The 16,728-nt window shown below is 39.1% G+C and overlaps 1 protein-coding gene across 1 annotated transcript; it reads left to right on the forward strand.

The window, feature by feature from the left end:
- Window positions 1–719: 719 nt before the first annotated feature.
- Window positions 720–16,490, forward strand: bcl10 (BCL10 immune signaling adaptor). Its single transcript, XM_057857988.1, has 3 exons — window positions 720–994; window positions 7,434–7,722; window positions 15,757–16,490. Exons 1-3 carry the CDS (start codon window positions 944–946, stop codon window positions 16,158–16,160), a joined length of 744 nt encoding a protein of 247 aa, XP_057713971.1. The 5' UTR covers window positions 720–943; the 3' UTR covers window positions 16,161–16,490.
- Window positions 16,491–16,728: the final 238 nt, after the last annotated feature.

Raw genomic sequence — 16,728 nt, forward strand, 5'->3', positions numbered from 1 at the left:
AAATATTTGAGATTGAAAAATTAGCATTTGAACACTTAATTTTTCATCGAAAAAGTTTTCTTTGATTGAAGCAATCCTTTTTGTGTTTGGGCCACATTATGGGTGGGACATTTGTGTCTAAAGTATTAAATCCCTCACAAAAGTTGCTTCAATCCAAAAAAAAAAAAAAAAATCAAGGATTTTTTAAATTTTTTATTATTATATGCAAAGCAAATGATCTAAGCTGCTAGTCACATGGTCTGTTCGAAAAATTATTTTGAACCATTATAAACATATATTATTTTGTTCATTTCATTCATTTTTGTTGCAGTTTTATTGCTTTATGACTTTTATATATATATATAAGTGAATTACATGCATTGACACGTTTTGGCCACCAGCCCCCCCCCCCCCCCCCCCTAAATCCGCTTATGATCACATAAATAGGGAAAAAGTTTGAAATAACTTTGGTCAAATTTTCATAATTACCAAACTGGTATATTGGTGTGCAGATTTAATTGCACTTGGGAACCATTCATAATTATTAGCTGTCTAGTCAGTATAAACACGCAACTAATGTTTATTTGTTCAGTTTAAACTTCAAATAGCAGCACTTCAACTGATTTGCTGGAAATCTGCAGTTCATAATTAAAAAAAAAAATCAGTGTAGCGTGTTGAACATCCGGTTGCATTACCGCGTTTTATTTTGGTGTGACGTTTTATTTCCGGTTGCTGCCATCGTGTTGACGTTAATTTTAACAACCAGGAAGTACTAGCTTCCCCTACACTTTTACTGAAATTTACGAATATCATCTATAAATGCTCGAGTTTACAGCGAAATACAAATTTAATACTCAAACGTATAGTTTTTGTTGGGCAGTAGTCACTAAATGCCGAATTTAGTTTAGCGTACCTTCGCTTTTACCAGAACACCTGGATATATATTTTTTTAATTGTCGAGAGGATGGATGTTCCTCAACTCTCCGAAGATGAGATGGCGGAGATTAAAAAAGACGTAAGTACAGTAACTCACCTTCCAAATATGACGTGAATCCAAACATTAACTTCAGTACATTAAAAGTAATCGTCGTGTTTGTTGTTAGTGAAGTCAATGTGAAACGCACCTGTACACTCATTATGAGGCATGATTATGTAAACGTCACAACAATAGGTACATACACCTGAAGAGCTAACATGAGTGTCAGCGTACTGGTAGTTGTCCAAAATACAGTCTAATTACGTTTCTAAAAAGTCATGTAGTAACTTTAGCTACGTATGATGTATTCGTGTGACAATGCCATGCGAGTTGTGATTGGAACGCGCGTATAAAGTTGGTTCAAATGTGGTTGAACCTGTAACGTTGTTAAAATGTCAAAACAAAACTGCTTTTAGTATGTATATATGTCATAATTACGCACCACAATATTAAAGAGCATACGACAGGAGAAAAAAAGTCTTAAATAGCATTATTATGTGAATTAGAATCATATTTTGAGACGATTCGACTATATACAACAATTTAGCAAAGCGCAGATGACGAGAAATTAGTCTTTTAATCTGCTGGTTAGCCACGCCTACCATTATAGGGCTCTAGCGTCCCCAACAGGTGGATGACGTCAGCGGGAGACTGGGCTCATCGGTTTTACTATTCAGCCATTTGAGGGGGAATTATTCAGAACGAGGAAAACACGACGAAGAGAGCCGCAAAATGTCATTGTTTCAGTCTCTCTACTCCAATATTTTTACAGGATAGGCCTAATCTTTTTATCCAAGTATTTTTACCCAATAGCTAAATAAATGGTTTGAGAAGGACCAGTCAGCCCGTCGAGGGGGAACTATTCACAATGAGGAAAACGCGACAAAGAGAGCTGCAAAATGTCATTGTTTCTGTCTCTTTACTTCAATATTTTTACAGGATATTCTTTTTATCTAAGTATTTTCCCCAATTGGTAAATAAATGGCATGGTCATGACAAATAACAGTCTTGTGCTAAGTGGAATATGAAATAATAAAAATGCACTTATTCAGGACGACATGGCAAAATTACTCCATAATGGTCAAAACTGTCGACTTCACGTTTACTGTCACACCTCCCGAACGATATTTTATGACACCTAATCGGACATATGTCATTTCCCTTCCCCGGCTTCGGAGAATGTAAACAAACCAAGAGGCGTGACAGCTAGCCGACATGCTAACCCAAACTGAGTGATGTTTCAAAGTCTTCAAAGCGGAAAATCACACATAACTAGCCCGGATTTTTTGACATGAAGACTGGGTTGTCGATTGTCTTTGCGGATCGGCAAACCGCCCGGCGGAGAGCAATTTACAGTTCGTTCCCCGGAGGAGGGCGGCTGCAGTTGTTGTGCAGCTAACGTGCAGCTAATGTGCATGAGGAGAGCTTTTTATATGCCTATCAATGATCAAACGTAAGTAGTCCTTTATTAAAAGAAAGTTTGTAGTGTTTACTTTGTAATCGCTGTATTCGTATTTGACATAATACAAAACAAGATGTTTACTCACTTCCTCGTAAGTCCAATGGTCCCATAGTAGTAGGGCTTGTTTTGACCAATATCCACGGTGAATGGGAACCTTTTGAAACTCCAAAAAGGCGCACACGCTTCTCCCTCTTAAAGCAAGATTTTTCTGCTGCTGTTTGGCTGGCGTGATGCGAAAAATAAACGTATTAATCTGCAAAATCAGCTGAATCCTTAGTCCTCATACACAACAGTACGGCTGTTTAGTGAAAAGGACGCCTTCACCCGTACACGTCACAGCGCCCTCCTCCTCAATGCAAGACCGAAGCCGGAAGTCACTCGTTTTCATGGCGCGGGATTAAAAAAAACGAAATAAATATAGCCATCGCTTCCACACACATCCAAGCGGTCCATATCATTCAGGAGCATAAAATACCGCGTGTATTATGAAATAAACATGCTTTTTCGTGTCACGTGCACTTTGAACGTGCAGTGACAAATACATTCATTTTTAAACAAGGTTCTAAATTAGTGGTTCTTAACTGGGGTTCGATCAAACTTTTTTTTCCACAATTCTCTTAACTCATTCACTCCCAGCCATTTTCACCGCTCCCGGCCGTTTTACTGGATTTTGACTGATTTTGCAAGGCCCACAGAAAATTCTGTTCTATTGCTATATACACATGGAACCCACCAAAAGAAAGATTAGACTCTCTTCTTTCACCAGAAAAAAAAGTTAAGTCATATATTTTTCCTTTGGTTAGAAATCAGCATTAGAAAATAGCTTAGTTTGAGAAATTTTCCAATTTCTGATGAAAAAAATGGAGAAATTGAGCTTTTTGTGAAAGCATACATTTCAAACATAACTTTGACTTATACACAGCTATTTTTTGCTTCAGTTACATCCCAAACATCTGAATAATGTTTTCCTTTTACAAAATAAAATGAACAACAAGATAAATCGAGCTTTTGAAAGCAAAGTAACAATTTATTTACACATAACTAACTGAAAGATGACACTGTTCTGGCCGCGACAGCCGATTAAACTTTTCCCTCATCGCCGTCTGTCTCAAAGATTAATTTTTTTGAGTCCCTGCGGGCTCTGCTCGCGAGCAGCACGGACTCAAAGGCATCGTCCGCGACAGCCGATTAAACTTTTCCCTCATCGCCGTCTGTCTCAAAGATTAATTTTTTTGAGTCCCTGCGGGCTCTGCTCGCGAGCAGCACGGACTCAAAGGCATCGTCCGCTGCACTATTGGTCCCAGTCGTTCTGCTCGGTCATCCGCCGCATGGCATCCATTCGGTCATCTTCCGCTGGCGCCTGGCCGTGTGGCTTGGCTGTTCGTTGCCCTTGAATTAAGTAAGATACTGCCCTCCAGTGGCCAGTTTTATTGCTTTAAAATGGATTTTCAGCTTTGTGCTTTGGAGCTAAATTGAATCACGAACCAGAGATGTCTTTTTTGGAAAAAAACAAAAACCAAAAAAACCTACAAGACGTATAAATACGTCTTTGGGACACTGAAACAATTAAAAATAGAACATATTTATACGTTTTTGGGAGCAAATGAGTTAACAAATTGTTCACATATTCCCTAAACTACTGAATACTGTATAACTATAAACTAAATTACAAATGCATTAAAAAAAAAAAAAAAAACATTAGCTCAAACAAAAGCTTACCTTATGTCGGTCTTAACAGGGAGCAACTGGATTCAGCCATGTTAAATGAGTTATATTATATTCACCGTTGCCACTAGAGGGCAGTGTATCCACCCAAATGAATAAAACTTTCAAAACAAACCATTAGAACGCCACTCTAATTAAACGAAGACTGGCAAACGGAGGAGGAACCCCGGCTGAGATCGACATTCTATGGCCCTATTGTCGACCCAATTCATGGATGCACACACCATGCTTATATTTTGCTATCATTCACATCTTCATTTCAATGGTAAGTGTCACCTTTTCCTTTTTTTATCCACCTGCACTAACCTTTTTGGATCAAGTGTTGATTTCTCTCAGAAGAAAATCAGCCATGGTCCGGCAAAACAAAAAAACTGCGGCGCTGTCAAAAATTGTCGCATTTCGAGCATGTTGTCAGATGTAGAAACAAAGGGCGAGTCAAATTTTACGTAGGATGTCAAAAGATCATGTGTCGAAGCAATCGTATCTCGAGGTAGTGCTACCGCTGTACTCTATTTAAGGCAAAATACAGTGCGTGTTTCTTGCCAAGATATTCCTTACTACCATTGTGTAAAGCTTGAGTTATACTCACGGGTTGCGGTGACGGCGCAGCGACTACGGCGTCATTCGACATTCAAGGGTTCTCCGGCCAGGTAACGCGTTGCTCTGTAATTCACCGCCAAGCCACTAGAGGGGTGTGGTGTTATGTTTGTACAGTTTTGGGGCATGCTTGTTGACTTCCTCTTGTCTAGTTTAACGGAGTAAAAAATAAACAATGCTAGATGGAACGCTTGAATGTGGATCTTCACCTCATCAACACTGAATAAATGTTGGTCATACAAATGTTGAGGTGCAGGTGACGCAGAAGACTGTTTCGAGGCGGTCTTTCCAACTTTTGATGCTGCATAAAGAGTTCTAGCCTCGGGTGGAAACCAGCTAGCTGTGGCACCTAGCTTCAAACTGGCGTCAAGCACTGCGTCAAGCTTTTTGTCCGAGGTCTGCAAAGCCCTCAGCGCGATTTGTTTGCCGTGTCCTACAACCAGCCAGTGGGAAGCCATAGTAGATTTCTGGCGTCTATGGAACTTCTTAAACTGCGTTGGAAGCCTTGATGTTAACATTATCATAAAAGCACCACGGCACTCTCAATCAGTGATGATGTATCGTTTGTGAACTGTTGTTGAAAATTAAACATCAACCCTTTTGACACCCAACCTGTGATTTATTCTTCATATAATTCCGTGCTTCTCAATTATTTTCTGTTATGCCCCCCCCCCCCCCAGAAAGACGTAAACGTTCCGCCCCCCCAACTCTCTGCCGCCACTGTAAATATACTGTAGTATCATTTGGATATAAAATTCTTATTATCATAAGTAATTCTCTCCATAACTGTTCTTGTCAATATTTAAAAAAAAAAAAAAAGTAATATAGATGAACTTCTAATATAGCTATATATACAACTAATATAATATATATATATACAGTGCCTTGCAAAAGTATTCGGCCCCCTTGAACCTTGCAACCTTTCGCCACATTTCAGGCTTCAAACATAAAGATATAAAATTTGAATTTTTTGTCAAGAATCAACAACAAGTGGGACACAATCGTGAAGTGGAACAAAATTTATTGGATAATTTAAACTTTTTTAACAAATAAAAAACTGAAAAGTGGGGCGTGCAATATTATTCGGCCCCCTTGCGTTAATACTTTGTAGCGCCACCTTTTGCTCCATTTACAGCTGCAAGTCGCTTGGGGTATGTTTCTATCAGTTTTGCACATCGAGAGACTGACATTCTTGCCCATTCTTCCTTGCAAAACAGCTCGAGCTCAGTGAGGTTGGATGGAGAGTGTTTGTGAACAGCAGTCGTCAGCTCTTTCCACAGATTCTCGATTGGATTCAGGTCTGGACTTTGACTTGGCCATTCTAACACCTGGATACGTTTATTTTTGAACCATTCCATTGTAGATTTGGCTTTATGTTTTGGATCATTGTCCTGTTGGAAGATAAATCTCCGTCCCAGTCTCAGGTCTTGTGCAGATACCAACAGGTTTTCTTCCAGAATGTTCCTGTATTTGGCTGCATCCATCTTCCCGTCAATTTTAACCATCTTCCCTGTCCCTGCTGAAGAAAAGCAGGCCCAAACCATGATGCTGCCACCACCATGTTTGACAGTGGGGATGGTGTGTTCAGGGTGATGAGCTGTGTTGCTTTTACGCCAAACAAATCGTTTTGCATTGTGGCCAAAAAGTTCAATTTTGGTTTCATCTGACCAGAGCACCTTCTTCCACATGTTTGGTGTGTCTCCCAGGTGGCTTGTGGCAAACTTTAAACGAGACATTTTATGGATATCTTTGAGAAATGGGTTTCTTCTTGCCACTCTTCCATAAAGGCCAGATTTGTGCAGTGTACGACTGATTGTTGTCCTATGGACAGACTCTCCCACCTCAGCTGTAGAACTCTGCAGTTCATCCAGAGTGATCATGGGCCTCTTGGCTGCATCTCTGATCAGTTTTCTCCTTGTTTGAGAAGAAAGTTTGGAAGGACGGCCGGGTCTTGGTGGATTTGCAGTGGTCTGACGCTCCTTCCATTTCAATATGATGGCTTGCACAGTGCTCCTTGAGATGTTTAAAGCTTGGGAAATCTTTTTGTATCCAAATCCGGCTTTAAACTTGTCCACAACAGTATCTTGGACCTGCCTGGTGTGTTCCTTGGTTTTCATAATGCTCTCTGCACTTTAAACAGAACCCTGAGACTATCACAGAGCAGGTGCATTTATACGGAGACTTGATTACACACAAGTGGATTCTATTTATCATCATCGGTCATTTAGGACAACATTGGATCATTCAGAGATCCTCACTGAACTTCTGGAGTGAGTTTGCTGCACTGAAAGTAAAGGGGCCGAATAATATTGCACGCCCCACTTTTCAGTTTTTTATTTGTTAAAAAAGTTTCAATTATCCAATAAATGTTGTTCCACTTCACGATTGTGTCCCACTTGTTGATTCTTGACAAAAAAATTAAATTTCATATCTTTATGTTTGAAGCCTGAAATGTGGCGAAAGGTTGCAAGATTCAAGGGGCCCGAATACTTTTGCAAGGCACTGTAGTAGTTCTACTACTACAACTACTACTACTACTACTTTTTTAAAAGCAAGTTGTGTGAAAATGAAATCAGGGTTGCAGGTATTTTAGTTATTAGTGTTAGTGATGAAACAAAAATTAATACACAACTGGATGTCATCCTTTCAAAGGGAGATTTGGTGTTTGAAAACTCTCCTAACGCGGTCTTCCAGGTGCTGACCCGCATGCGGCACTACCTCTGCGAAAAGATCCGAGCACGCTGCCACCTGGATTACTTGCGTTCCCGTCGCATCCTGACCCGAGACGACGCCGAGGAGATCAACAGCAAGAGTACGCAGACCAGCAGAACCGGTTGGCTGCTGGACATTCTCACCGAGAACCCACGCGGCCTCGACGTCCTGATTGATTCCATTCGGGAGCTACGCTCACAAAATTTCGTCATCCACAAAATCACAGATGAGGTGCAGAAAGCCAAGAATGAGAAGCTGGAGTCTCTAAGAGGTTTGGGAGCCATATCTTATTTTAAATCACTATCGAATATTCTACAAAACAACTAAGAAGCAGAAGAAAAAGCTATTTTCATCCTTCTGCTGTGAATTAAAATGAGTTTATCACTAGTAGACGTCTAATCCATTTGAACTGGGAGGGTGCCAGCGAATGAACAAATTAGATGCCATCCCTCCCACTTCAAATGGATTGGACGTCTATAGCTGTAAGTGGCAGCCAATGCTTGGCAATAAGTTAATTTTGGGGTCACTTCCTGTTGATTTTGGGTTGCTGAAAAGGAAGTGACTAAAGAATAGGAGTGGGAACCTCTAGGTACCTCACGATACGATACGATTTGCGATACAAAGCTCACGATAACGATGACCTGACGATATAGCGATACAACAATTTTCGATACATTGGTCAGGAAATCATTCTAGGATATTCTACAAAAAACTAATAAACAGAAAAACAAGCTTCTGCTGTGAATTGGAATGAGTTTGTCACTAGTAGACGTCCAATCCATTTGAACTGGGAGGGTTCAAATGGACGAATGTTCATTCGCTGCCATCCCTCCCACTTCAAACGGATTGAACGTCTTTGGCCGTCAGTGGCAGCCAGTGCCAGGCAATGAGTAATTTTGGGCCATTTAAGGTCATTTACCTGTTGATTTTCAGTTACTTCCTGTTGATTTTGGGGTATTTTGGGGGTAGTCACTTGCTGTTTATTTTGAGTTATAGAACAGAAAGTGACCTGGGAATCACCCAAATGAATAGGCATTGACTGAAAACTCAACAGGAAATGACCTGTAAATGCCCTAAAATGAACAGCAAGTGACCTGTAAATGCCCCGAAAATCGGACCGAATGACTGTGAATGCTCCCAGTCTAAATGGATTGGGCGTCGAGCACCGACAATGGCAGGCTTTTTTTTTTCTCGACAGGAGCAAATCGATAACCTTTTGGGATATAAAGTATCACGATATATCACCATTTCGATATTTTGTCACACCCCTACTAAAGAATGTCCCCAAATGAACAGGAGGTGACTCAAATCCAAGTGGAAGTAACCTGTAAATGCCCTAAAATGAACAGGAAATTACCTGTAAATGCCCACAAAAGAATGGCTGTGAATGCTCTGGATTCAGTGCCATTGACGACGCTAGACATCCTATCCAGTCATAATGAATTGGATGTCTAGCGCCGTCAATGCCAGAAGATTTTGGAAGCAACCTGTTGGTTCGCTTTATTATTTTTTTTAAACGGTTTGGATTGGACGTCTATGGCCACTGACTGCCGCAGACCTCCACTGACGACAGCCAATGCCAGGCAATGGCTGCGTTCCAATCACTGTTTGAGTTGCCCTCGCTCACTTGCCCTAAGCACTTGCAAGTCACACGGAGGTCACTTGGAGGGCGGAGGGAAAGTGGGCGGAGGGGGAGCGAAAGACGTAAATGGTACACACCTGCCCTTGTTCACTCACAGGCAAGAAAATCATGAAAAAACCACAAGGTTTTGGAATAGCGCTATACTGCCAATTCCAAATCAGTGGCGCCTCCAGAAATTGTTCATCTGGGTGGCCAAATGGGGCCACGTGCATTACTATGCGTTACTATGAATGACGCGAGAAAAGTCTGAGAGAGACGGACTTCACGGAGACGAGAGAGCAGCAAACGCGATGCTCGGTGGCTGTAGCAGATAGCCTACAAACTACGCCCACATGATGCTATGTAGATATCACATACTATAGAACTAGATGCAAATGACAGACACGGTGCCATTAGCAAGATATATATATTAGGGCTGTCAAAATTATCGCGTTAACGCGCGGTAATTAATTTTTTTAATTAATCACGTTAAAATATTTAACGCAATTAACGCACATGTCCCGCTCAGAAAGTATTCTGCCTTTTGATAAGTTTTACAGTAAGGCTTTTTGTGCTGTCCAATAGCGAACTCTTGTGGTCGCTTTGCGACATGGTTTATTGTTTTCTTGCCAGTTCATTATGGCTGCACGACGTCTCGGGCTGATAATGTTGTGTTTATATGATCCTCAGACAAGATTTGTCCGTAAGTATGGTTGTTGTAAAGAATGTACATATTATGTTAGTAAGCGAAATGTTATATTTTTTGTATGAGACGCTTTTTGTTTATGTTTAGTGAACCAGTATAGCGTGCTAAGCTAACGTTGTTGCTAATGCAATGCTTGTTTACTTTTATTTTGTAGTTTTACAATGGTCTAAAGAGGACAATGGTTTGAGGCCATTTTATTAATAAATCAGATGAAAAAGGAAGAAGTCTGATTATTAAGGCGTCGTTCACTAGCTTTGGAAAAAGTAGACGCTTCGGATTGAGGACGGCATAGACCGATTTAAATGACAGTAGAGTGAAATGCCCACTACAGTCCTTATGTACCGTATGTTGAATGTATATATCCATCTTGTCTTATCTTTCCATTCCAACAATTTATTTTACAGAATATACATATAATTTACAGAAAAATATGGCATATTTTATAGATGGTTTGAATTGCGATTAATTACGATTAATTAATTTCTAAGCTGTAATTAACTCGATTAAAATTTGTAATCGTTTGACAGCCCTAATATATATATATATATATATATATATATATATATATATATATATATATATATATATATATATATATATATATTGAACTTGATGCGTTGGTAAACAGCTGCGTTCTTAAAGCAGTAGACCTCTCAGGAAGGCTCTGCTGTAGAGAACCTTCCTAGCGAAGCTAAGTAACTTTTTATCAAAAATGCTCCTAAATCGGCAAAATCTTGACTTAAATCTATCTTTAAATGATGAAACAGTTTTAAAACTTAGACATGTTTTTTTTTTTTTTTTTTTTTTTTTTTTTTGAGGGAAAAAAAACATGAAAATTATCACTAGTTACTTTGGCTAGTAATTACTTTTTTAAAGTAAGATTAACAACACTGCTTGCCTTGCCTAATAAACTAATTAATAGCCCATTTAAATAAAATAAATTGAAATGAGCTAAAACACCTGTAATTAAATAATAAGAATAATACACAGATCCTGCTTACACAATTAAATTTATTAATTTCTGTGTGGCGCTTTAATTGGAGAAAATCCACCAATAAAGCTTTTGAAAACCGTTCATAAGTTAAAAATGATTCATTGAGGCATTTCATTTGTAAAATACATGTTAAAATCTTTGTTATTGGGATTGCTTTTCTCTTTAGCACAGGACTTCTTTTTTCTTCTTTCTTACAGAAAGAAAGCTGACCAATACGCGGGGTCTGAAAGGCAAATTGTTGTTGGATTATCTTTAAATACCTGCTACTTTTTGAGCAGAATTCTATATTTGTATCGGCTAATGTTCCTATTGTTGAAAGCACAAAGGTGTATAATAAACAACCAGCACATTTATATTTTGCATTTTGTTTTCTTACTGTACCGAAAATGAACCGAACCGTGACCTAAAAACCGAGGTACGTACCGAACCGAGATTTTTGTGTACCGTTACTCCCCTAGATCGAAACCACCTAGTGATGACAACACTACTATGATAGACATTTACTTCATGGTAGAATTAATCCATTGACTGTATTAATAGGCAGAATTATAATGACTAGAAAATTCAATTACCCTCAAGTAGGCCTGAACGATATTGGAAAAAACTATTGTTGCGATTTTGGGGGAGTTTGCGATATATTGCGATATTATATTGCGATATTTAAAAAAATAATAATAATAATTTTTTTTTTTTTAAAGAAATTTTCACTTGATGACTTGAATAGCTGTTTGGAAAGACTTTGGATGACTCACCATCACCACACTGTACAGTGATCCCTCGTTTTTTGTGGTCAATGGGGACCAGAACCCACTGCGATAAATGAAAAACCGCGTCGTAGCGCACGCCCCCCAATTTTTTTTTTTGTATGTGTTTTTTGTAGGGCTTTCAAACGATTAAAACTTTTAATTGAGTTAATTACGGCTCAAAAATTAATTAATCGTAATTAATCGCAATTCAAACCATCGATAAAACATGCCATATTTTTCTGTAAATTATTGTTGGAATGGAAAGATAAGACACAAGACGGATATATACATTCAACATACGGTACATAAGTACTGTATTTGTTTATTATAACAATAAATCAACAAGATGGCATTAACATTATTAACATTCTCTTAAAGGGATCCATGGATAGAAAGACTTGTAGTTCTTAAAAGATAAATGTTAGTACAAGTTATATACATTTTGTATTTAAAACCCCTCTTAATGTTTTCGTTTTATTCAAATTTTTAAAAATTTTCAATCAAAAAATAAACTAGTAGCTCGCCATTGTTTATGTCAATAATTACACCATGCTCGCTCATTGTGCAGAAACCTATAAAATCATTTGGGCCGAAGCGCTAGCAGAGGGCGCCAAACAACAAAAAACAAGTAACAAGTGGACATTACACTGACTGCTGTCATTTTAATCTTTTGAGCGGGGCATGTGCGTTAATTGCGTCAAATATTTTAACGTGATTAATTTTTTAAAAAAATTACCGCCCGTTAACACGATAATTTTGACAGCCCTAGTTTTTTGTGCTCAATGTATTTATTCAGATTTAGCATTGGAAAGAGATACATATAAGACGTGTTTTTTTCTCACTTTTTCCCCCAAAGTGATTTTAAAAATGTATATAAAATGGTTTTTAAGCACTTCAAATGTCAAAATTATGATCAGTTTTAAACATAACTGTCCAACCAAATCATTTTGAACAAGAATAAAGTACTTTACAGGCATAAAAATCTCTCACCTTTCGGCGAAATTCGCCGTTTTGAAGTAAAAAAGGGCGACCTACGTGAATTGCGTAGATCCGAGGAGAAATTCTTTTTGGGAGGGGGGGGGGGGGGGGTCGGGAGGTTTTATTTAATTATTATTATTGTTATTATCATCATGTGATTAACTTAGTACGTAAACTGAGCACTTAAGAAATCGGTTCTTTATAAAAGTCAGCAAATCCTAGATGCTTCGCTGACGAGAACCAATCATCGGCTCAAGCTGCGTTCCATTATTCCAAACGCGCGCACTCCTTTATGTGTACATGGAGTGCTTGGAGAGCCTTTGGTTGCACTGAAAAGCTGCGAAAACAAAAAAGCAGGCCTTATCCACACTGGGGCAGACCAGAGCGCAGCATACACACTTGCCTGTATTTGCCAGCAGATTGAATTTGGTGAGTAATGGTTTCAATCGTTTTCATATTTTGCGATATAGTAAAGTTACTGCCATTCTTTGCAGCTTGCGTTGAACACTGCCAGAGCTAGCCAAATCTCCCGTGAAAAAATAGCTCCCGTTAAATTGGCGTCAAGCTTGTGTATTTAGCGGTAATATAAATGAAGAAACACACTGTTGAGTCAAATTAAGCAGCATGCTCTTGGATGGAGGGGGGTGCCTCGCATTGCTTCCGTCGTTCACCCGAGACGCGTTATTTTCGGCTGGGACTTGAGCTGACGGCCGGTGTCGGCACAACACCGGCCCGACGAGTGGTGGGAATGACTCTTGCTTCTTAAAGCTTTTCAGAAATACTGTACAGGGATCCCTCGTTTTTCGCGGTTAATGGGGACCAGAACCCGCTGCAATAAGTGAAAACCGCGAAAAAGCGCCCCCCCCCCCCCCCCCCCATTTTTTTGTGCGTGCTCAATGTATTTATTCAGGTTTTACATTGGAAAAAAGATACATAAAAATAAGACATGTTTTTTCACCAAAGTATCATTTATAAATGGTTTTCAAGCCCTTCAAAATGTAAGAATTATGATAAGTTTTAAACATGTTACCGCCCCACCAAATTATTTTAAACAAGAATAAAGTAGTAAGAAAATGCTTGGCTTTATTAAATGCTTCATAGTGAGTCTACTCAAACCCTCTCAGGCTTTGTTAAACGGTGATTGACACGTGTGCAAAGTTTTTCTTTTTATATATATTTTTTTGTTTGAAGCAACTTATTTGATTGAATAATAAAGACACAAATGTCCTAGCCAAAATGTGGCCCAAACGCAAAACATTACTTCAAAGGAAAAATTTGTTTCAATCAAGAAAAATAGTTTTCAAATGCTTTTTTTGTCTCAAATTTATTTTTGCAATCAAAAACAATTTTTTAATTGAAGTGACTTTTTGGGGATTAAAAGTATATACTGTATTTTGATTGAAGCAACTTTGTTTTTGATAGAAGTAACTTTGTTTTTTGATTGAATAATAAAAACACAAATCTACCTCCATCGTTATTGAGTGAGAAAGAAATTAAGAAAGCTTTAAAACTAAAAGCCACCGGGGAGTCTGTTTTTTTGTTGTTTTGTTTTTAAATATTTATATTTCATTACATAGACATGCCTCGTAGGGAAAGGAGTTTGAGGGATAAAAAATTAGTTGGATGAGGCTGCTAAAGGCAGTGGATACCTCATCAGCTGGGTGAATAGCAGACCTGGTAAGAACAGGTTTGCAAGGATAGTCGGGTATTAAATACAATTATAAACACAATTACAATGTTATTTTTCTATAAGATTTTATGTCATTGCTTTATTAATCATTAGGTGCTAGAGTTGTTAAGTATGGATAATAATGAAATAATAGTTTTGAGAAAACTGTGCTGTTGGTGGCTTAGTGACCATCTGATGTGGTTTGTTCTCAGATGAACAAGTTGAGGAAGGAAGTTTTGATGCAGAGGTTGATGGAAGAAAAGAGGCAGACTGACTGAGTCACAGCCAGAAAGTGTTGATGACAGTTTTGATTTCTATTCACTGTTGCCCCCTCCGAATTAACATATGTCACAGTCGCAGCCAATTATTATCTAAAGCTGGTTAAAATTGAAGTTATGTTGTTTTAAGGTGTATTAAATACTTGTTCATGTGCCCCTTTTGATCTACGAGCACCCGCCCCTCCACCGGTCTCTGCACGGGTCTGCTGAAATTTTGTTGGGGTGTACAGTGTACTGGAAGATATTTCCTCCACACCCTTCTCACCTTTTTAACCCCTGACCCATTTTCATGCCTGACTTTAGTATATAAATGCTTGGCTTTATTAAATGCTTCTGTTTATTTACCTTAGCTGTGACAGTTGGAGTGACATGTAGAAATTTCAAACTCCTCATTGTCAGGGAAACGCGGGAAGGCAGGTGGTTTGGATGCAGGGAAACGAAAAAGGCAGCGAGGCAGGTCGAGGAGAACTCAAAACACGTTTTAATAATAACTAACAAAATCACAAAGTACAAACAAAAGGACTATGGATCAAAAAGGCAATGTTAAACCCCAAAACTTACTTAAACGGAGGGACTGGTACACGAGGGCTTGGACAGGTCTTGACTTTGGCACGGACATAGACGCTGACATTGACAATGACGCAACAAGGAGTGACAAGAAACTGGGTCATTATATACACACACGCAGACAAGGGGTAACGAGACGAGGAACAGCTGGGTAACACAGGTGGATGCAAATTGCAGGATACACTGGGAGAACACAAACAGGTGAGAGCAATGGGCAATCACAGGGACAAGTCACACTAGGAGAAAACAAACACAAAACCTAACACTCATGATCACTTCTGGCATTTACATGTCTCCAACGTCTACACACACACACACACACACACATTCATTCCAGTGCTGCTTCCTTGCAGAAACTGTTTAACAAGTTAAACGATGATTGACAGATGCCTGTGTGAAGTCTGCTTCTTTGGCCAGATCAAAGCCATCGTTAACTTTAATAAGCAAGTGCCGCAGTGACTGAGAGGAACAAAGGGTGTGAGGCTGTGCGCAGAGTAGAAAGCAACGTGTGTATGGATTTAAAAAAAAAAAACTATCGCACGTGCTTGCGATGGGACTATTGCGCACATCGCGATGGCGATGTTTAAACGATATATTGTTCAGGTTTACCCTTAAGCATTTTCTTGAAAGTAATAACTATCTCTGACCAATAAGATCTTGTTGTTCATTTCAGTTGTGTCTGCAGGAAAATATTTTTCAGAAGTCCTAGCTTGACTGAGGCCAATTCCTCTGTTGTTCTCATCCAGCTGCAGCTTCCAGTTCCTCACCCAGGAGCAGCATCACCCCTTCATGCACCAGCCAGGACCTCTCCAATACATTTTCAAACGACTCCACCTTGCTCTTCCAGCCTGACGGACAACGAAGCCCCTGCACTTTGACCATCGGCGCCCTCCCCAGCGTTAACTCGCTGCCAAACGGCGGCGTTCTGACATCCGTTGGTTCCGCCGCAACCTCCTCCAGCCTCCCTAAGCCAGGAGACCCTGGAGCTCCCCCACTGCCTGAGGAGGATGAGCTGCTGGTGGTGTCCCCCTCCAACGTAGGAGCGGTGTCACCCGGGTCTACCAGCAGTGGGGCGGACAACAACTTTCAACCCCTCCGCTCGCGATGTCTCACTTCTGCGTCACACCAGAGCAACTTTTACTTAAAATAGGATTAGTATGATGTTTAAAAAGGAGAACCCGGTACATGTGTACACTAGCTAGACATTACAGTATAACCCAAATTATACTACCTTGTGCACCAAGATGTGCACAAAGACTGTACATTATCTCATCAGCCTCATCTTTTTTTTATTCTATAGTACTACTGAATATTGATTACTACTGAAAGGGTTTTTAAAAAAATAATACAGTCTAGGTCTTTTTAGTTTTAAAAATTTACATCTTACAATTTTACAAATTTACATTTAAATGTGTAGCGTTGTCTGTACTTTTTTTTTTTTTTTTTTTTTTTTACTCTTTGGACACATTTGAATATAAAATAAATGAGTACAAAACTACAACGAACATTTTGAGATATTCATCTTTCTAGTGAATCAATCAGCCAGGTGGACCACCAACAAACCAATTCCACAAAAGATCGATAGCTGTAGCCCTAGTTTCAATTCCCTGATGAACTAAGCAGACAAAGTGCAGTAAAATTCTTTTTTTTTTTTTTTTTTTTTTTTTAAATGTCAGGGGTGTGATTTGTTGCTCCAGTTTTTCAGTGCATCAAAAAAT

Source organism: Corythoichthys intestinalis, chromosome 14 (assembly GCF_030265065.1).
Source record: "Corythoichthys intestinalis isolate RoL2023-P3 chromosome 14, ASM3026506v1, whole genome shotgun sequence".
Classification (NCBI taxonomy): domain Eukaryota; kingdom Metazoa; phylum Chordata; class Actinopteri; order Syngnathiformes; family Syngnathidae; genus Corythoichthys; species Corythoichthys intestinalis.

Coding starts and splice junctions, on each gene's coding strand:
- bcl10 (XM_057857988.1), top strand. CDS start 944: ATGGATGTTCCTCAACTCTCCGAAGATGAGATGGCGGAGATTAAAAAA. Junction 995..7,433: donor TGGCGGAGATTAAAAAAGAC/GTAAGTACAGTA, acceptor GCGGTCTTCCAG/GTGCTGACCCGCATGCGGCA. Junction 7,723..15,756: donor GAAGCTGGAGTCTCTAAGAG/GTTTGGGAGCCA, acceptor GTTCTCATCCAG/CTGCAGCTTCCAGTTCCTCA.